At 43.5% G+C, this 22,500-nt stretch overlaps 1 protein-coding gene across 1 annotated transcript in view; it reads left to right on the forward strand.

The window, feature by feature from the left end:
- The window catches only part of fgd (faciogenital dysplasia), a 93,805-nt gene that overhangs the window by 52,051 nt on the left and 19,254 nt on the right, over window positions 1–22,500 (forward strand). The window contains exons 2-6 of the mRNA XM_079526493.1: window positions 5,667–5,837; window positions 9,780–9,981; window positions 10,918–11,593; window positions 16,777–16,866; window positions 20,268–20,404. Of these exons, the coding sequence (XP_079382619.1) occupies window positions 5,667–5,837; window positions 9,780–9,981; window positions 10,918–11,593; window positions 16,777–16,866; window positions 20,268–20,404 (1,276 nt within the window). The remainder of the gene's footprint in view (window positions 1–5,666; window positions 5,838–9,779; window positions 9,982–10,917; window positions 11,594–16,776; window positions 16,867–20,267; window positions 20,405–22,500) is intronic.

Below are 22,500 nucleotides of genomic sequence, written 5' to 3' on the forward strand. Positions count from 1 at the left end.
TACTCGTCTGGCAGGTATATCTCTTTGAAAACCTTTAGTGCTACGATTGTGCACGGGGAGACGACAATTAACACATCTTGCCTGTCCAAAATATAATTCTTGCCTGCCCAAAATGTAATTCCTGGAAACGCCACTACCTGTATGTGAAATGAAGCCTCTTAACGTCACTGCAATCCTTGTATGTCCAAAACCGTTTTTTATTACTTATATATTTAGAAAATAAAATAAAATAGTGAAAATGGCCTGCTATTTTCACTACTTTTGTGCAACACTCTGGTATGATGAAAATGATCTGCTATTTTCACTACTTTTGTGCAACACTCTGGTATGATGAAGTTTAGTAGAGCATTCATTTATGAAAAAAGAGATACAACGTTAATCGCTCCATTACTCCCATCCATATGTGACTGATTCAATTAACCATTTAAGCCCTGCATACTTTCTCGTACAACAAATAGTGAAAATAGCTTATCTTATCTTGCATATTATCACATTTAGTTTTTATTTATTCTTCTTCTGTCAGGGTGACACCATTGCTTGCTTTGCACAAATCCCATCACTTTCACTGTGGATTGTGGCTTGGACTGTGAAGAACATGGGTGCCGTGATTTCCTAGCTGGGTGCTATCTACTAACCTGACTCCGCCAGATGGGGCAGCAGAGAGTACACTGGGTTCCCGGGGGGTAGGCAACCTTAGGCACCAGTGTGTCTACAGCAGGGGTAGGCAACCTTAGGCACCAGTGTGTCTACAGCAGGGGTAGGCAACCTTAGGCACCAGTGTGTCTACAGCAGGGGTACTAGGGTAGGCAACCTTAGGCACCAGTGTGTCTACAGCAGGGGTACTAGGGTAGGCAACCTTAGGCACCAGTGTGTCTACAGCAGGGGTACTAGGGTAGGCAACCTTAGGCACCAGTGTGTCTACAGCAGGGGTACTAGGGTAGGCAACCTTAGGCACCAGTGTGTCTACAGCAGGTTTACTAGGGTAGGCAACCTTAGGCACCAGTGTGTCTACAGCAGGGGTACTAGGGTAGGCAACCTTAGGCACCAGTGTGTCTACAGCAGGGGTACTAGGGTAGGCAACCTTAGGCACCAGTGTGTCTACAGCAGGGGTACTAGGGTAGGCAACCTAGGGCACCAGTGTGTCTACAGCAGGGGTACTAGGGTAGGCAACCTTAGGCACCAGTGTGTCTACAGCAGGGGTAGGCAACCTTAGGCACCAGTGCCAACATGTTGGCACAAAGGAGGGAGATCACTGGCACACTGGCAAGTGTGTGAGAGAGTATTTTTGCTTTTAAATAAACAATTAAAAAAAATGAGTCAAATCCCTCACATTTGTGTGTAAATTACATCCTGCATTCTACATTCATTAAAACTGAACTCTGTTATTGCCCTGAGTATGCCCTGAGTATAATGATCATTATAACAACGTGAAAGAAAATATTTAAAAAGAAGGAAAAACGTTATATTTGTGGACAAGCAAAATATGTTGGAATTTTTCTTGTGGTGTCATTCAAATTAATTAATGTTGATATGGCACACTGACGATCTAGAAAATACAAACATGGCACTTCATTTAAAAAAGGTTGCAGACCCCTGATCTACAGTATGCGATGCGGTGGTGACACACATGTCACCTTTGCCCCCTGGGGCCCGGTGGCAGGCAGGTGACACAGATCAGGTTTGGCTGGTGGTGTACTCAGAGCTGTAGTTATTCCAGCACACCTACCGACAACAGACAGTCTGAGACAGACCTAGACTTAGCCTTACAGTGTCTTTGTTTGTGTGTGTGTGTGTGTGTGTGTGTGTGTGACTGTGTGTGTGTGTGTGTGTGCACGCGCGTGCTGTGTGTGTGTATCCAGGGAGCTGGTACAAAGAGCAGCCACACACACACATGCACATGATTGGCAAACTAAACTGGGAGTGCAGGATTTGTTTTGATATGGACTAAGTAGAGTTGGATTTTTCCATTCATTTGTTTCCTGGACTGTTGGATGTGTGGAACAAACTGCGATGAGGAGGTAACAATACTACTTGATGCAATGTTTTAACCAAACCAGCTTATCCAGGTCAAGGTATATTTACAATTTACAATTTCAGCATTTAGCACAGGTGCTCTTCCTCTTTATCCAGAGTAACTTACAATAAGAAAGGTAGAACGCATACATCAAATGCAGAGAGAGACAGTATAGTAGTACTAGTGCCTCAGTAAACTAGGATCACAGGAAAACCAAGGACCTAGCATCATTCTAAACCAGGAACAATATACTATCAAAATAATACAAAATAGTACATTGAAACTATAGGATACCTGGAAACAATGAACCTAGGACCTTTCTAAAAAAACATTCTATCTAAATTACATTTTAACCTTTGCGTAAGTCTACATGGTTGCCATGACTCTGTCGAGTGTTACACCGTTTTCTTCTTTTTTTTAATGAATATTCTAGGAAGTATTAAAAGGAATAGAGTGACCTTCGTACCTACAGTTTTCAGAGAACAACCAACCATGATGTAATGGATGATAAAAAGTTGTATTATTTTACTGCCCTGCATAGTCTGCACGTCTTAGGTTCATGTGAACCATTACCTAATCAGTTGATCATGAAGTGTCAGCAGCATTGTGTGAGTTTGAAGAGAGCGTCTCCCTCTGCTTCTCTGCTGTGTCGTCGAGTTCCTGTTTACTGTCAGCCTGTTTGATGTCCGGGCCAGGTTTCGCTCTCTCACGTAACCATGACTACGATCCCGGGTCTCCATAGATACGGGCCCCTATGCCCCTGTCTTCCACACCACTCCTACAGACGTTTTGTTTGTTTTTCCCAAGAATGACCCTCGTCTCGGGGTCAGGAGCCGGTCTGAAGGACATGCCTCTTAAGTTGTTCACGTGGGTAAAAGTTTTTTCCTATCTGAGGCAACTGGATACTTACTAGGCGACCCTGATTTATTGCTGGTATTAGTGGAAGATGACAGAAGGAACAGTTTGTCTGTTGCTGGGCACCCCATGCAAGTCCAAGATGAACTACAAAACCCACGTCCACTAGGAACATTATTTGACCTGATTGATTTTATCCTGTTTTCCTTGCTCTTTGCTGGACCTTGGTCTCTTCTTGCCCTTTTCCTGAAAACTACAAACAACGAAGCTTGTACGAATAAAATAATTTCACACACTTTTATCTACATCTGGGAACTTGTGATGTGACAGCCAAATTGATTTCCAATTCTGAAAACCAATCCACCACATTTTACTCTTTAATACCTTTCTCGGAATGACATGAATGTTAAATTGAGATTTTTACTGTGAGAGACCTATTTCACAGTTTTTCAGTCCCTAAACCTCATCTTTTGCATTTTTCATTGAATTTGCTGTTTAGCAGTTTTCGTATCTCTCTCCCTCACTCCCTCCCTGTCTTCTATTCTTCCTCCCCGGGTGGTGAGGAAGCCTGCGGTGCTGCTGGCGATGGAGCCACGTGGGGCCCAATAGCGTATAATGCCAAATGTTATGCTCCGACGTGCGACGGTGTCGCATGCCGAAAACAGCCGCTCAACAAGCTCACGGCACGTTGTGTATGAGATGCGTCGTGATCTTGTAGATCAGCTATTCTCGGCATAACAGAACTCATTACTGAGATAATTCTGTCCTTCCACTGCCTGGAGCACAGCTGAAAAGCAGCACATCAGTTGTGACTGCCTGCTCGTGCTCCGGTGGGGGTTCTCTCTCCGTGTAATTTTTGGTTTGGGGGGGGGGGGGGGGGGGGGGGGGGGGTGCTGTAAGTCAGCAGAGATAAGGCTGGCATGCAGTGAATATATCTAGTGCACATGTCCAACAAAGCCTGCAGGAATGGAAGAGTGGTTTACATAGCTGCAGTATTATCATAGTTCGACTGCAGTCTAATGGACACAACACATCAGATAACAGCTACGCTAAACACGGCCTGTCAGCACGACGGCCGTAAAAAAGACCTACTGCAGCGCTTCTCTCGTGCACAGACCAAAGGCATGTAGGTGCACGGCAAGAGTGTGTGTGTGTGTGTGTGTGCATCTGACAGACAGACACACTCACACACACACACACACACACACACACACACACACGCGCGCAGACACACACCGGCACGCGCGCGCGCGCGTGCGCGTACACACACACACACACACACACACACACACACACACACACACACACACACACACACACACAGGAAACTGAGTTATTGTGAAACATTGTAAAAATGCGTCCACAAATCCATCAAAACAGACGTGTAAGAGAAGTCAGAGAAGCATCTTCACTCCCTTATCACCTTGCAATATGCATCGCACGCACGCACGCCCGCACGCCCGCCCGCACGCACGCACGCACGCACGCACGCACACACACACACACACACACACACACACGAACACAAAACACATGTGCACTGCCTGTACAGAGCAATTGTTATTATTGCAAATGATGCATATAGTCTATTGTATGATTTACCTTTGCCTGGATTTAAATTCCTATTATTCATAGTGGATGAAATGTTTTGTCACTGACTGATTTGGAAACAACTTTTCAGTTGTTCCATTTTGCTGCATGGCAACTGGACATCTGTCCAGTGGGCAGTGGTGCGTTTGTGCGTGCAGACTAAACACTGGAAAAAAACCTGTCCCGCCTGTTCCACAGACACACATGGTCAAATGGATCAAGCCAATGTTATGACCCTCAACATGGACATCTTTCATGTTACATTGTTTTTGTTTGTTTTCCCACCAACTTGCAATGTGACATGTTGTGTGCTCGTAGATCAGTCATTTTCACCTTTTTAGTTTGTTACTTGCATTGTTTTTATGCCTATAATGACATGCTGAACATACTGTACTGTAGGTACGTCAAGGTTAAAGTGGTTAAGGCAATGACACATTTTAACGCACAAGAGAGACAGACAGACAGACAGACAGACAGACAGACAGACAGACAGACAGACAGACAGACAGACAGACAGACAGACAGACAGACAGACAGACAGTGAGTTGTGCTGCCTGGGGCCATGTTGGCCTGCAGTCAGGATCGATGGTCCTCTCTGGTTCCTCTTGTTCTCTGTGTGAAACGCACCCAGGACAAGGTCACCCAGCACTGCAGTGTTCAGCTCCGCTGTAAGACTACACTGGCGGGTCGAGGTGGTGCTGACGCTGGCTTTTACATTTAGTTTCATGCGGTCAAACTGTAAAGTGTGTCTAATTGTCTAAGATCTGTGATTACTGTATATTATGTGAAAGTAACAATTGCATTAATAATGACCTTTTATAAAAAGGAGGAGTATTGCAATGTACATTTCTGCGTGCACTCAGCAGATGGCCAGCTCAGACAATTCCTCAGTGGGGAGCTTTGATTGATTGATTGATTGATTGATGGACGGATAAGCTTGAGAGCTCATCTCCATTGTGGTCCTTTGAGTGCAAACGTGTGTAAACGGAGTGGCATGTGTTTTGAAGAGGTGGAAACAGTGACACTTAGAACCTGCCCACAACCACAACTGGGCTATTTCATGGTTAGCTGTTAGGGGTTAAATGCCTTGCTCAGGGACACAGGGACAACATGCAGATGGGTGAGCCGGAGGTCGAACTGGTGACCTTCTGAATAGTGAATACCAGAAGGTCAGCTATTTGATATACGTGTTTGTCTCTTCCTCCAGACCTCCCTCCCTCCTCCCTGCCGTACCAGTGTGGATCCGTGGAATACCTGTGTTCTCCACGGCTGGTAAAGAAAGCTCCGCCCCCGAGGACATGTCACGACCGACCTGCCATCAAGCCCCGCCCCCAGCCTGCCACCCCGCCCAGACCGCAGACCGCACAGAAGCCTCTAGGTAATATACTGGTTTCATTTCAAGGACACCCAGTTTGTTGCATGCATTTGTATTTGTGGCCACGGACCCCCATTAGCTGATATACAAGCTCACAACAAGCTTGCACATCTGCTTTTTTTTTTTTTTTTACACAAATCTTCTCCTGTCCCTGGCACAACACATTTTCAGATGGGGGTCCCCGGCCAAATATATGTAAATTTGGGGGTCCTTGGCCCCAAAAACGCTGAGAGCTACTGGTATACTGTATATACTTAGCCCCGTATTGTAGCACTGCTGATACTGAGGTAAATAAATGATACTGTATATACTGTACTGACCCATGTACTGTACCACTGCAGATAGGTTCACTATCATTACATCCACAAGGTCACCCCCACTGAGCAGTTGTCCTCAGTGACGGATCAACCCCTCTCAAGGCCCTGGCGCTTCACAAAATCAAAGGCCCTACAGATTCAGCCAATTAATTAATTAATTAACATGCATTTCGCCGTTTAGCGCATATCCACTACTGCCTGCGCTGCCCGCTGACAGCCTGACACACAAGACACAGCCGCACTGGGCACAGCCTTTCCAACTTCAGTCTCTGCTAAACTATTATGTAAGGACTAGGAGATTACTTTATGGTTATTAATACAGTCATTAACAATAAACATGCAGCAGCTTGTTTTGTCTAAATTGTCTTTGTGGCCAACAAATGTAGCTACATTTGCAAACAGTGCTGTTGACCATGTTGTTACATGGTCCATATAACGTGTGTACCAACAGACAATGCCAATATGCTATGTAAAGTTGGCCGAGTGGCCAAGGCTCCAAAAAGTGACTCCAGCAATACCTCTTAGGGTGTTTTATTTTCCCCGGTTGCAGTGTATTTACAGTGGACACACAGGCCTGACAAACAAAATAAACACTGAAGACTAAACTTACAAAAGACAGAAAATTACTTGAAAGCAAATTAGGAAACCAAACCCAGAACTTGAGAAACTCTATTAGGATATAACCCTTCCATCAAGGGCCCCCTAGTAGCTCTCCCTGGGTGTTACCTTCTGGTTGCCTCAAGCCCAACTGAACTCACTCACTGCCCCTGCAGCATCCCTCTTATACTAGGCAAGACAATACCAAGGAACAGTTCTGTAATTGGTAACACATTTAACTCAACATCTGGCTAACTACGGCCCATGAGTTAACTTACACAATTACCTAGGTTTACTAAACCCATTGAAATACATTACATGCGCGGCAATGCGCCACAACATCAAGCTAAATAGAAAACATAACACAAGAGCTCTTGTAAACCAGACAGACACCCCTCCTGCTCTCTATAGCACTTGGAACCTTCCTCCACTCAGTCAAGAGGATCACCAGTACTGCAGGAGAGCCAGGTGCCATCATTAAACACCAATGACACCAAACATATATGCTGTGACAATATTTGCAAAGTTCTCTTTTACAATTCACTAAGCTACAATAATAAAAATATGCACTCATGTCCATTAACACAGTCTTCCACGCCGGCCGGCAAAGTTAGGGCTGCAACTGTGTAATTTAGGTATGAGCATTGTTCTCCATCAATGTATGTTTATAGGGCACGGGTTGCCCCGTGACATGCTATATTAATATTAGAACGTTTTAAAGACAGATTAATTATTGACGACAATGCAACCACGTTGTGGTGGGTGCAACGTCACTGAAAACTTTCATAATAGCAAATTAGCAATTACATTAATTTACTCACGAGTGCTGAAATCGTGAAATGGAGGATGTAAGAACACACTTTTGTTGCATTAGAGCAGGGTAAATATGAAGTTTTGCGCCAAGGTCTTGTGTTTATATTCCTCTTACATAGGCTGTAGGCTATGTTATTGTCGCAACAACAACACACGTTGGTCGGTCTGAGAGAGGGGGCCTTCCTGAGCGAGGGGGCTTCTGACGGCGTCGCTTACTCGCTTCCCCTCTGTCGGAGGAGGAAGCGACGCGCAGCCGTCTGGAACCCCCCCAGGCCCCCCCTTGCTGCTAGTATCAGGCTGCTACAGAAACTGTCAGACGAGAAGACCAAAAACACTAGCGGGGGTTCCTGTGTTGCGTTATATTTTTCGACAGAAGCAACAGTTGTACCTATAGTCTTGTACCGGGCCCTGCAAGCTTCGGGCCCTGGCGCTTAAGCTCCACCTAGTTCCATTGTTAGTCCGGCTCTGGTTGTCCTTGGTTGATCATTTCAACGCCTATAATGACAGCCAGGTCTCAAAGGAGTTCTTCACCCCCAAAATGACTTTGCTCTATCATTTACTCACCACCTGCAGTCATGGCTGGAATACAAGGAATTCTTTCATTTACCTTTATGGAGAATGTAGAATTCAAAAAGCAAGAGAATCCTTTAAAAGAAAAAGGCAAGCCATCACAGGGTCAGTATTAAGAGCTTTACACATTTACACGTGTAAAAAAAACAAGTGGGTGAAATTAATTTGAGTTCAAAGGCCAGTATAAGATTTGTTTTTAATGTTGTTAATGTTGTTAATGTTGTTTTTAATGACCCAAATTTATATTCCAGGAGTTTTTTAAATGATTATTAGTGCATTATTAGACTTCAGTTCACTTAACCACTTAAACCATGAATACTTAGTTGACCGGTGTACTCCACTGCTCGATACCACTGTTTAGTTGACCGGTGTACTCCACTGCTCGATACCACTGTTTAGTTGACCGGTGTACTCCACTGCTCGATACCACTGTTTAGTTGACCGGTGTACTCTACTGCTCGATACCACTGTTTAGTTGACCGGTGTACTCCACTGCTCGATACCACTGTTTAGTTGACCGTGTACTCCACTGATGAATATATAATTTAATTGTATTACATTTTACCAGCTGAGTGGCCTTGTGGTTAGAGTGTCCTCCCTGGGACTGGGAGGTCGGGGTTTGATCCCCGGCCGGGTCATACCAAAGAAAAATGGAACCCATTGGCTCCCTGCTTGGCACTCAGCATCAAAGGGTTGGATTGGGGGTAAGTCCCTGCGATATACTAGCGTCCAGGCCTGGGGCGTACATGTACATCAAGCTGCCTCACGCAACAGAAACAGGAGCTAGGCTCCTGCCCTATGGAAATTCCATAAACTAAATACCCACATTTTTTCTAAATACCCAAAGACCTACACTAGCTCCACTCCTTGTTTACCTCTACACCATATGTCTTCGCCTCATGATGGCATGAAGTGGAAGTAGCAGAAGTAGTCACAGTATTAAATCTGGCATTATATTTTAACCAGGCTGCTTTTTCACACTGTCACACTGTACCCCACCCCCCGCCTCCCCACACATGACCACACACGCATATACCCATACACGCACAGAGGGAGGAACACCAAGTTGTTTTACCTGCTTCCTGAATTGAATTGAGCCACCAAAGTCCAAGAACTAAATGACACAAAACACTACTTCCTCGATTTGAGCATCATTGCAGCTCTTATCTGCAGACATAGACTACTGCAGGGTGTGTTTTGAAATAGCTTTCAAGCTTCTGTGTCTGGAGAGGGTTTTGTGCATTACAACCACACGCACGCACACGCACACACACACACACACACACACACACACACACACACACACACACACACACACACACACACACACACACACACACACACACACACACACACACACACACACACACACACACACACACACACACACTCATCTCAGCATCCTGTTCTGAAACCAGGAAGTTCAGTTCAGTGTCGGTCGCGTTCTGCAGATACATTTTTAGAACTCCCTGTTCTTGTCTTGGACTTTTAACCGTTTTTTAAGGTGTTGTTTTTCATCAGGGATCACACACATGGACACAGAAATGGAGCCTTTCTCGCTTGGACCTTTATTGGTTACATAACACAACTGACAGACAGTTACTGTCTTTCCTCTCTCTGTCTCTCTTTTCCCCTTGACTCGTCGTAGTGCCCCCTAAACCTCAGCACCTGCTGGCACTGGGACAGGACAAGAAACCCAAGAGGATTCCACCTGCTCCGTCCAGACCGCTGCCAGCGCCCCCTCCTCCACCCAAGCCCAAGCCCAGCCAGACGCCTCCTGGCCTGGGCACACAGCCTCAGAGAGAGGCCCAGAAGGTGGGACTGCTCATCGAGAGGTTTGAGAACTCAAGGTACGACATCTTTTGAATTTCAAGAACCTGCAACATGCATTAGGCCACGGACCCCGATTTGATACGTTTTTATTTTTTTGACTACACTGTAAAATCCTCAGTGTTTAATTACCGTAACTTACGAGTTACAGATGAGACCCAGGTCCATTTGGACCCCTGTTGGTCCCCGGACCCGACGTTGAGAAACAGGGATAACATTCCTCATTCACCTTGCTTATTGAATTAGTGTCATGCCAAGAGCGGTTGCATAAGAGTTCATGCTTGAGTCTGGTGAATGTGCCCTATAATATGCAATGGTAATGATAAATGGCATGGCAGGAATGACAGGTAGTGCACGCTCCGTCTAACCATCATTATCACTGACAGTTTATGGTATTTGTGTTCTTGTGTTGTGGTGAGAAGTAGATTCCACACTTCCATCTGTCTGTGTATAGTGGTCTGGTTGCATTTTTTCAGTATGTGTTTCTTTTTTTAAACTACATATTATTTCTATGGCGTGTTTGTTCAGAAACAATGGTCTCCCGAACTCTCCAGCTCTGTACTAAACAGGATACCAGTCAGGAGAGAACATTTTAAGCTGCATCAATGTTGTGTTCTATCTCCTAATTGGATAAAGATGTTACCCACTTGAACTTGCATTTTCTGTTTATTAAAGCGCTGGAGAGACGGGGACACCCTTGTTACTGTACACTTTATACACAATCAGAATTTGGAGCTACTGAACACTTATTTAAAAAAATATATCACTTAAACCACATTTAAATGAACACAATTCTGAATATGTTCTTCATATCACATAGTCTGACTATTATGTTTTCCCAGTGTAGCTACAATATGAAGTAGCCAACATAAACCTTGTTGTCTTGCATTGGGTGATATTGATGCACATTTCATCACCAGTCAAATACTTGACAGTGTTGTTGTTCTGCTCCCCAGGGTTCCTATCCTGGGGGTGGTTCCGAGGACCCAGCTCCACCTGTGTCTGAAAATGGACGTCCCGTCTGACCCGTGCGGCGGACAGGACACCGCGGCGGGAGGGAAACTTTCCGCGGACTCCTCCTCCCCCGTTGTGGGGGACAAACTTGCACTTAGCGCCTCGGAGGAGCGGACCGACGACGCCACGGCGGAGGAGGAGCTGTCGCGCAGGCTGTCCTCCGTGCACATGGACGGCTCCGTGCACATGGACGGCTCCGTGCACATGGACGGCTCGGACGACGTGCCTCTGGACGACGTGCCATTGGACGACGACATTGTGTCGCGCGGCGTCATCGTCGGTTGCCTCGACGACACGGAGCGCGAGGAGCTCCGGGACAAGCCGGACTCGTCGTCGTTGCTGGAGCAGAACGGGAAGATCCCCAACCGGGACAGCGGCATCGACAGCCCGTCGTGCGCCGTGGAAGGGGAGGTGTTCCCCAACGAGGACGCCATCGACGAGGAGGACCGCTACGACAGCGTCACAGAGACGGAGACTAGCGTGTCGTGCTGCGTCGCCCTGGGCAACAAGCGCGACTCCACGCAGGACGAGGACAGTGACTTAGACGAGGGCAGCAGTGGGGAGATAGAGGGAGGGGACAAGGCTGATCACCTGCATGGACTCTCAGAGCCAAACAGAGTGAGTACCACACACCTTAACCTACAATTATTCTTTCAGCTACAGTGACGTCACTCACGCCCAAGTAGGTGTGTAACTGTGTATACGGGAAGGGAATTCAACCTCAAGTGAGTGTTTTGGAGGTGCAAACAAAGGTGGTTCTTCAGTGTAATTAGTTCCTTTTTTGTGACACCGGAGCATGAAAGACGAATATTTGGTTCCATCTTCATTTTTCGTAAGATATTGGTTCATGCAAGTCTCTCCACTATGGTACTTACAGTAATATTTTAATATATAAGATAAAGATAGTGGTTCATGCAAGTCTCTCCACTATGGTACTTAATGTAAGATAGTGGTTCATGCAAGTCTCTCCACTATGGTACTTAATGTTTAAGATAGTGGTTCATGCAAGTCTCTCCACTATGGTACTTAATGTTTAAGATAGTGGTTCATGCAAGTCTCTCCACTATGGTACTTAATGTTTAAGTAAGATAGTGGTTCATGCAAGTCTCTCCACTATGGTACTTAATGTTTAAGATAGTGGTTCATGCAAGTCTCTCCACTATGGTACTTAATGTTTAAGTAAGATAGTGGTTCATGCAAGTCTCTCCACTATGGTACTTAATGTTTATTAAGATAGTGGTTCATGCAAGTCTCTCCACTATGGTACTTAATGTTTAAGATAGTGGTTCATGAAAGTCTCTCCACTATGGTACTTAATGTTTATTAAGATAGTGGTTCATGAAAGTCTCTCCACTATGGTACTTAATGTTTATTAAGATAGTGGTTCATGCAAGTCTCTCCACTATGGTACTTAATGTTTATTAAGATAGTGGTTCATGCAAGTCTCTCCACTATGGTACTTAATGTTTTAATATATAAGATAGTGGTTCATGCAAGTCTCTCCACTATGGTACTTAATGTTTTAATATATAAGATAGTGGTTCATGCAAGTCTCTCCACTATGGTACTTAATGTTTTAATATATAAGATAGTGGTTCATGCAAGTCTCTCCACTATGGTACTTAATGTTTTTTGTGCTAGAACAGAAACATCTATCATATTATCCATCTCACAAACTCACTGTTGATTCCTGTGTTGTCTGCAACTACAAGACAATGGTGGACAGACATTGACCTTTAGAGTCTTTCTATACACCTCTCACTTCTCTTACCTGATTTTACAACATCCCTCGGTTTCTTTTCCTATTTTCAGGTTCACGTACAGTAGAAATTTGCAGAAGCTTTCAAGTCCATGTGAATCAATGCCTCAGATCGTTGAGATGGCCTTTCATGTAGTGGAAAACGAAGTTAGCCTCTGCTATTATTAACTCAACTGTCAAAGAATACCCCTGCGTGAAACGTAGACTGTTTCACGAGTGACTAAGCCACATCTAAAAGCAGCTCTGTCTGTTATGTAAAAGGATGAATACCGGAGAGATGTAAGAGGAGATGGTGAGGCCTGTCCGATGAAAGAGAAACAGCCTATCTAACATTTAAGCCCCACTACGTCCCAGACTTGACTTTGGCCATCGATTTGTGAACGACACTCTCCCAGTTTTGGACATGAGCTGTCAGAACCGACCCACAGTCACTGAGTCAGTGTGTGAGTGCGTAAAGTCTTGAGTCTAGAGTCTAAAAATATACTGAAAGTCAGGAGAAAGAACAATGGCACACTGTTAGATCAGGAATTTAGACACAGAAGGCAGACACTGCTTTACAATCGCTGAGCTTTCAGCAGTTACATACATGCATTTGCATAGCAGGTTTTGCTGCTTCCCCATTGGTCTGAATTAGCATTGTGAGGTCAAATAATTTATATAAAAAATATTTCCCCAAATTCGTCCCAACAAATTCACTGACATAACATCACACACCCAGAGCCTTTTTGGCAAAGGATCTCCGGTCTTCAGTGTTTCCTGATCCCAACACTACTGCCCAGGGTGTGTGTGTGTGTGTGTGTGTGTGTGTGTGTGTAAGACATGGATATTCCAGCTGACAAGTTTATAGCTGCATAATCGCAGTGTTGTCACAGAGGATGTGGGTTTTGTTTGCGATGCACATTACAAGGTGATAGGAGAGCGAAAATGCCAGACTTTTCTTGCGCCTTGTTTTTGATGGACTTTTTACAGTATTTCACAATAACTAACTTGTGTGTGTGGGTGGTTGTGTGTGTGTGTGTGTGTGTGTGTGTGTGTCTGTCGGTGTCAAAATAAAAGAGTAGGCTGTTGCAAAACCCACACTTTCACAACAGGAGCTGTCCTCTGTCCCCAATGTCTGTTCAGTCTAACTGTCACATTATGGACCAACCAGTTGGATCAAAAGTTCTGTACAGACAGAAATAGGTGACAGTCAAAACAGAGGGAAGAAACATTTATAACCAGGTGAGCTGAGCTCCTTCATCCCGTCCTCTCCGGCTCAAACTCAACCCTCCTCTCTTCAACAAACTGGAACAGATTACTGACAGTCAGTGAAATAATACAGCTTTAACAGCAGAACAAAACACCCAGGCCAGCTCCTCCATCAAACTCTTGCTGACATTTTTTTTAGGTCAGCTCCTCTTCATCCTACATGTTGTCACAGTAAGACAGCCCTCCCCCTATCCACAAGGAGGAGCAGTGCACCAAAGCATTATGGGAATTATTATTAGTCCAGGAAGGTCGTGAGCCCAGTGTCCATGACATCAGAGACACTGGGCTCACTGCTAAAATCTAAAATATCTAAAACCACATATTACACACATAAAGACCCCCAGGAAAGTGTTCTAAATCTTCTAAACGTCATTAACATAATATTTGTTTGCAAAAATGGTGAAGTGTCCCTTTAATGTTACTCTTGCTGCAGCTCTTATTCATAAAGAGAGGAGACATCCTTATTTTCTCTATACGTCAGCACACTCTAGCCCGCTGACTGTTGCAACATGCATTCAATCAATTCAATTATGCAGATTTTGCCTGGTTTGGTTTCCCCAATGATGAGATACACAATAAATACAGGCTCGATTTAATACCCCCCACATGAAAGAAACCCCCTGTCTGTCTAGCACTCACCTCTTCAGACTCCACCTCACCCCCTAGCACTCACCTCTTCAGACTCCACCTCACCCCCTAGCACTCACCTCTTCAGACTCCACCTCACCCCCTAGCACTCACCTCTTCAGACTCCACCTCACCCCCTAGCACTCACCTCTTCAGACTCCACCTCACCCCCTAGCACTCACCTCTTCAGACTCAACCTCACCCCCTAGCACTTCTCCTTCCTTGTATCCCTTCGTGTGGCCTATTTTTGACAGTTGATAGTTTACTATGCATGCATAGACAACAAGCATGTTGTCTATGCAACATGCTTTTGCAATTGTAAATTGGTTGAGACTTGCTCCTTGGTGATGTGCTTGTTTTGATTAAGCAGTCTTGCCATATATGACTAACCATGCATGTTTGATTTTTCATATTTTTGAGTGGTGTAAACCACTCCTACAACTGGCTTTTGTGTGCAGAAAAAAATGAGCATGGTTGCTATGTTCAAAATAAATTCTGACGTAATTAAATCACACCCGGGTGAACTGGATGACCGTAGCAACCATGCTCATTTTTTCTGCACAAAAAAAGCCAGTTGTGAAATCACATCCGGGTGTGATTTCACACCCGGATGTGAAATCACACCCGGATCTAGGATGTTTCCTAGATCTAGGAAAGTGGTCACTCAGTTCACCCGGGTGTGATTTCATTACGTCAGACATTACGTCAGACCACAGCTGATCATGCTATATAAAACCTTACACCACTCAGTTCACACGGGTGTGATTTTTTTTTAATCTTTGCTTCTGGGGGTCCCTGGAACAAAATATTTTGAGATGGGGTTGGCGGTCAAATTCAATATAATTTAAATGTTGGTGGATATAACAACATACTGTATGTTTTTCAGGAGACTGTTGTACAATCAGATCTCAATGAGTTAAACCTGTGATGTGGCAATAAAGCTCAAGTTCAAGCTGTTGTTGGAAGTACACTGTGCTCCTGGCCAAAACAAAATGTCAGTTAGCCACCAGTAATTATGAAATAGTATGAAACCTTGCGTTTTTGACACCTAACGCACAATCCCCGTCCTATACACGTCCCCGTCCTAACTCAAATCCCCGTCGCTCACCCCAGGCAAGCCCCCAGGTCATCATGACATCAGTCCCCGGGCCCCCAGGTGCCCAGGTCATTGTGACATTGTGACATCATGATGTGACGATTGTGATGTCATCCCTTTTCATTGATACCTGTCCATTTAAACTCTAGACGGGCCTGCCCCAAAGTTATTTGTGCAGCCGCGCCCGGCAGCCGGCGAAAACTAGAGTTCTCAATAGGCCCAAAAATTAAGGCCTGGCCCTACCTGGGCTCTCATCAAACCCTGTATATTCAATACACTGCTGCCACCCTTAGATCTCCATATATGGAGCTGACCTGTTCCATATCTTGATCCGACCTCATCACACCCTGTACGCTCCATAGTACAGTATTCTCGCCCCCAGCCGTCTTACTGCTAGTATAGAAGTCATTATAAAATGGTCTATAATAACACAACATAGGGATTCCATAAAATGTTTTTCAAATTGATTAAAAAATTGTGCAATGTTTGAAAACACATCAGCCTTCTAGGACAGTGGTTCTCAGCCAGGTGGACAGTAGATAGCATTATTGCATACTTCTAAGTAGGGATGTCCCGTTTTTTTTACTTCCGATATTTATATTTTTGAGCTGTGTAAACCACTCCTACAACTGGCTTTGTTAGTTTACGTGTCTGTCTGTCTGTCTGTCTGTTCGCAAAAAATGAGTACGGTTGCTATGGTCACCCAGTTCACACGGGTGTGATTTCATTACGTCAGACATTACGTCAGACCACAGCTGATCAGTCTATATAAGACCTTACACCACTCAGTTCACACGGGTGTGATTTTTATAACACATACACAACACTATAATACAATATCCAAAATCACAGACAATACCCAGTCTAATATCATGATATGGATATAATATTGATACTATAGGGATGTCCCGATCACGTTTTTTTTGCTCCCAATCCGATTCCGATCACATGATCGGATCGGGACAACCCTACTTCTAAGTGCAAGTTATAATACGTAATAAGTGTGTTTATGCTGCCTTATAGAAATTGTTTAATGTAAGTAATTAATTGTATGTGTGTTTCCATCCACAGTGTCCAGAGGCTCAGAAGTTACTGAACATCGCCAAAGAGCTTCTCCACACTGAGGAGGCTTACGTTAAGAGACTGAACCTGCTTGACCAGGTACACGCACGCACGCACGCACGCACGCACGCACGCACGCACGCACGCACGCACGCACGCACGCACGCAGGCAGGCAGGCAGGCAGGCACGCACACACGCACGCACGCACGCACGCACGCACGCCCGCACGCACGCACGCACGCACGCACGCACGCACGCACGCACGCACGCACGCACGCACGCACGCACGCACGCACGCACGCACTCACACACGCACACACGCACGCACGCGCACACACACAGTGGCACTGTGTGTGTTGTTGTGATAAAGTGTGTCAGTGGTGTGATCAGGTCTGAGCTGGATTAAGACTATATGATCCACTTCCTCTTGTCTGATTAATCAGCTTTAACATGGTTTTAATGTGGGTGTGTGGGTGTGCGCCTGCATGCGTGCGCGTGTGTGTGTGCATGCGTGGGTGGGTGGGTGTGTTCCAAACATACTTGTGTTTACATGTAGTCGTATGTCCTAAAACTGTTATGTTTCAGGAAATGGAAAAAAAGAACCTTGATCTGTCCAAGTGGATCCAATGCAGTTTAGTCACCAGCTCTTGTTAATTATGTTTAATTGGTTAAATGTTTAGAAAACCCACAGACACACTTAAATTTTTATTTTTTTTACATTTTTACAACATTTTGGGCATAGGTGAAAAGTTTAACTAGCCAATGTTTTGAAAGAAGTAAACATTGTCGCTCCGTTTGTGTATCACTGTCATACAACGCCGTATAAAATAAGGCATTCAATTATGAAGAAAAAAACGTGCAAAGATGAAATATGCACACACAAGGTTTGTGCCTGACAGCGATGATACTGTTCTTGTTTAGTCTGCTACAGTTGGGTGCCACCGATATTGTCCCTTATCATTTGACCCATTTAGGCCTGACCTCAAAATTTTAAAAAATCCTTCTAAATCCTCCAGTTTTCTGAAATAAATATTTTCACGATTTAAAAAAAATAGCAGACCTACTAGCTCATAGCGCGCCACTCGGTGGCGCGCTATGAGCTAGTAGATCTGCTATTTTTCAATAGCTAAATTATAACATAATGTTTAAAACACCAAAAGGGGTTCCCGCCCAAAATGGGTTAACTGTCCTTTTGCGCAGATCACGCAAACCTCAGCAAAAAGAAAAGGACAATATCGATGGCCTCCAACTGTATGTGTGTACACTATGAAATCCTGAGTGTTCATAATGAGTGGGAAATAAGTGTTACACTCATTTTATGTTGTGCAATAGAGACTGTACGTCTATATTTCCAAACACAATTAGCTTTATGCCTGTGCGTTTGTGTCACCACAGTATCGTGCCCTCGCTGCACTCACAGTGTGTGTGTTAAGCTGGGATTAAACACAGTATAAAATGATGGCCAGCCTGATAATCACATGAGTTTGTGTGTGAAACAAAATATATCTACAGTGCATATATAGACAGCAAATCATCTCTGTTGGGTGGAAACCTCATTATGTCTAAAACAGTTACCGTACTTTTCAGACTTCAAACTAAAAAATAGCAAAAGTAGTAGATCGACAAGCTGAAAACGCAGCACTTTGCGCCACATTTCGAGCTTGCGGATGTGCTACTGTGTGAGGCTGTAGTATGATCACGTAGGACATTAATTTACGAAAATAGAAAAACTATAATGTAATGTAAATATAATTTAGTCACAAGCTTAATGATTTTCATTGATTTTCAAACCCACACACAAACACTTAACAATGCAATGCGTTGTGAGCTTGTAGATTTGTAGATTTGTTCAGTGATTTATGGAAAAACATGAACAACTAGAAAAAGTGCCCTTCTGGGCACAGGTCTCCACCAGGAGGATAGGACTGTGTGAGATGTTTGGCAAAATGTTTAGGAGTATAATATAAACATGTTTTTTTGTTTGTTAGTTTTTTGCAACAATTTTCTTAATTTTGTTGAGGAAATGCAGAGCCAGATCACTCATAGCATGAGGATATAATTCTGGAGAAGCAGGACATGTGCAGCATTTTGTACAAAACGGGCCACTCCTGAAAACTTTGGAAGGCAATCTTAGCCAATCAGTGTAGAATCTGAGAAATCCAACAGACTTGTCTTGATCACAGAGATCATGTGTACCGATTTGCGTGACATTTGGATGAAATTTGTGCGACTAACATAAGCAATATGTTTTGCAGAAATCGGCCTCATGGTGGAGCTATAACCGGCAGATGTGGAGGGATGCAGGGACAATGTTTTTCCACCGTAATATATTGGATAAACCGTCCCCATATCTTATCAAACATCTCTTGTTTATTTTTCAAAGTATAAGTGATTCTTTCCAGAGGCAGACACAATGAGTGGTCAACTCATTTAGTTATTTCTGCTTATTGTAATTATTTAACTACAGCGTGGTTGAGTCATCTTCCTCTTTATTTAGTTCATGTGGTGGAGGAGATAGTACAGCTGTCCAATCACAGGGGAGATTGCCACCGCTACTTCCTGTTGTTGCCTTCAAGCTAGGCTGGCAGGCAGCACTTTGTACAGAAACACTAGCATGGCTGTTGATGTTGATGCAGGCTGTTGATGCAGGCCTGACAGCTTGTTGGAACTGATGGATGAGGCTTCATATCACATGATATAATTATGATCCCTATTGTTGCTGTCGGGCGAAAATGTATCTCCAGTCCATATTTCATCTTTTTATGTTTATTTTTTATTTTTTGTATGACAGTATTGTGCAAAAGCAGCTGAAATAACAGATCTAAAAGCTACAGTAGTAGTCCAGTAAATAGCCATCTTTAGCTATTGTTTTTGTTTTTGTTTTTTTTTTGCTTATAATGACATGCCCAAAATTGGGAAGCCAGGTTGGAAGTGCATGGTCATGTCTGTCTGTGGGTTAAAAAAGGATTTAACCAGTGAAAAGTAAGAGCTTGTGACTAAATAAAAGCTACATTTGATCCATTGGAAGACAAGTCATTTTTTTCCATTTCCTGAAAAGTACATATGTACATACAGTTTCCATCCGATAGCGACGATATGCTTTGTGGAAAAAGTTGAAGGTCAGTTTTCCGGGGATAGAAAAAGGCGATTGATTTTCCATGGCCATGCATACCCACACTGCATGAAACTTTGGTGTGTAAATGTGCAAAATCCTCTGACAGGAACGAAGGTTTGCATCATATCAAACCTTTTTTATAGGTATAAAAGAGGCCCCACTTAAAGTCATGAAAATACAGTAGCTATTAAATGTGAAAGTGTGTCTGTGGGTTTTATAAATATTGAACCAATGAAAAGTATTAAAGAGCTTGTGACTAAATCATAACTACATTGTGTCCATTGGAACACAGGTTCTTTTCTTTACATTTCCTGAACTGTTTTGGAGATCAGAGGTTTCCACCACTCGACAGTGACGATGTTCTACCCTGTTTGTTCTCTGCAGGTATTTTGCACTAAGCTGACAGAAGCTGGAATCCCTCAGGACGTCATTACAGGGATCTTCTCCAACATCTCCTCCATCTACTGCTTCCACGACAAGTTCCTGCTCCCCGAGCTGAAGACCCGCATCACTGGAGAATGGTGAGGAGCACATGACCAGTGTTGATTTTGTTGACTAAAACTATGATGAAAAATGTTCGTCGACTAACTTTTTTACACGCCATCAAGACTTGCCAAAATACATTTTGTCGACTAACTTTTTTCATAGACTAAATAAAAACTAAGCTATAAAAACTAAGCTATAATGACTAAAGCTAAGATTAAATATATTGACAATTTCGTCAACAAATTCAAACTAGAGTAAAATGTAAGGGAGGGACTAGTGCAGAAGAGATCCAGTAGAACTAAAAGAGAAGTAATTTTAGATTTGGTTGCACTCAGGTGTTGCGCTTTGCAAATAGCAGATCTACAAGCTTATAGATCGGCTATTTTCTGCATGCAACCAAGTGTAAAATAAGCCATTACGACGCCATCAAGACTTATATGACTTATATGACAATATGAACTGTAGATTCAGTGATTAAAATCACATGATATTTAGTCGACTAAAACTAGACTCAATGTAAAACATTTCAGATGACTAAAATATGACTAAAACTAAATTCAATTATTTTCATTCAAAAGATTATGACTAAAACTAAATCAAAATTTGCTGTCAAAATCAACACTGGCCCTGACCCATGAGTCCAAGACCACTGCTTCTCAAATGTTTTAATTTCAAAGACCCCCATAACTGTCAGAGTTACAGACCTGTAAGGGTCCATTTGGAGCACACTAAATGTACCAAACCCCACTTTGAGAAGCACAGTCCTAGACCACCATCCTAGTCCTTACACAGTCCTAGACCACCATCCTAGTCCTCCACCATCCTAGTCCTCCACCATCCTAGCCCTCCACCATCCTAGACCACAGTCCTAGACCACCATCCTAGTCCTCCACCATCCTAGTCCTCCACCATCCTAGACCACAGTCCTAGACCACCATCCTAGTCCTTACACGTGTAGTGTAACGATACATTTTAACAGCGATACGATACGTATCACGATACAGGGTTGACGATACAATACATGGACGATATTGGTTCATTATGGCGATCTGATACGATACGATTCAATGATTTGTTAATCGATACAGTAACTATTTAAAATACTTTGACATTATTATTAGAAATTAAAAATGTATAAATACCGCGCACAAAAATGTAGTGTTGATGTAATCGATTATTTGCAAAGCAAAATGATTTGATTCCGATTATTTGCATTGCAAAACGATAGGATACGATACAAAGTCAATGTTGCTGTTTTCATTTCGATATACTTCATACTAAAAACGATTTTACTATATCGTTACACCCCTACCGATTACCAATGTTTTAATTCACTTATTGTAGTCTGTCCAAAGGTTTGACCACTTTCAACATGGCGTCCCTATTCTGGGCATATCATTATGGTTTTCATGGTTTCATTTTACAAAATCTTCCAAAAAAGCAAACACCTTTCTTTCTGTCTTTGTGAGCTTGTAGATCAGCTTTTTTCCCCTTCTTTATCGATTTAACAATTGCTGATCCTGAAGTTCAAATAATGGTTCAGTTCAAATAGGTTAAATAATGGCCATTACAGTATGGAGGAGTGAGGAGGACCGTTATATTTTCCGGATCACACAATCAAGGGCAGGTTTCATGTCTGACTGGTGCTTTATTTGTAGAATGCTTTAAGTTTACATACAGTAAGGCATAAAACAGCGTAAAAGCATTTAAGGAGAAGTAAAGATGTGGAACTCAACCCCACACCATTAGGTTGGACTCAAACCCTCCTGTGACACTGACTCTGATCCACAACAACACCCCCAGTCATCTTCTAGAATGAGGGGATTCAAGTTGATTATAATGGAGACTCCTCCATGGAATTATTGCATTAGTTATAAAACATAGTTGGTCTGTGTTTGTTGGCTGTAAAATTCAGACAGCTGGGTGGCAGTTGGGGGGCATTGTTGGCAGCCTTTTTTTTTGCCAGTCTATGTTGTGTGTGTGTGTGTGTGTGCGTGCACAGTATGTGCATGCATTCACGCACATTGGAATCTATAAAAGAAGTGTTGAGGGAAATGCAACACAGGTGTTCAGGAGTTTAATGTTGTGGTCGACATGAGAAGACATATTTAGGACAGAATGTCGCACGCAC

The sequence above is a fragment of the Electrona antarctica genome (genome assembly GCF_951216825.1).
Source record: "Electrona antarctica genome assembly, chromosome: 2".
NCBI lineage: Eukaryota > Metazoa > Chordata > Actinopteri > Myctophiformes > Myctophidae > Electrona > Electrona antarctica.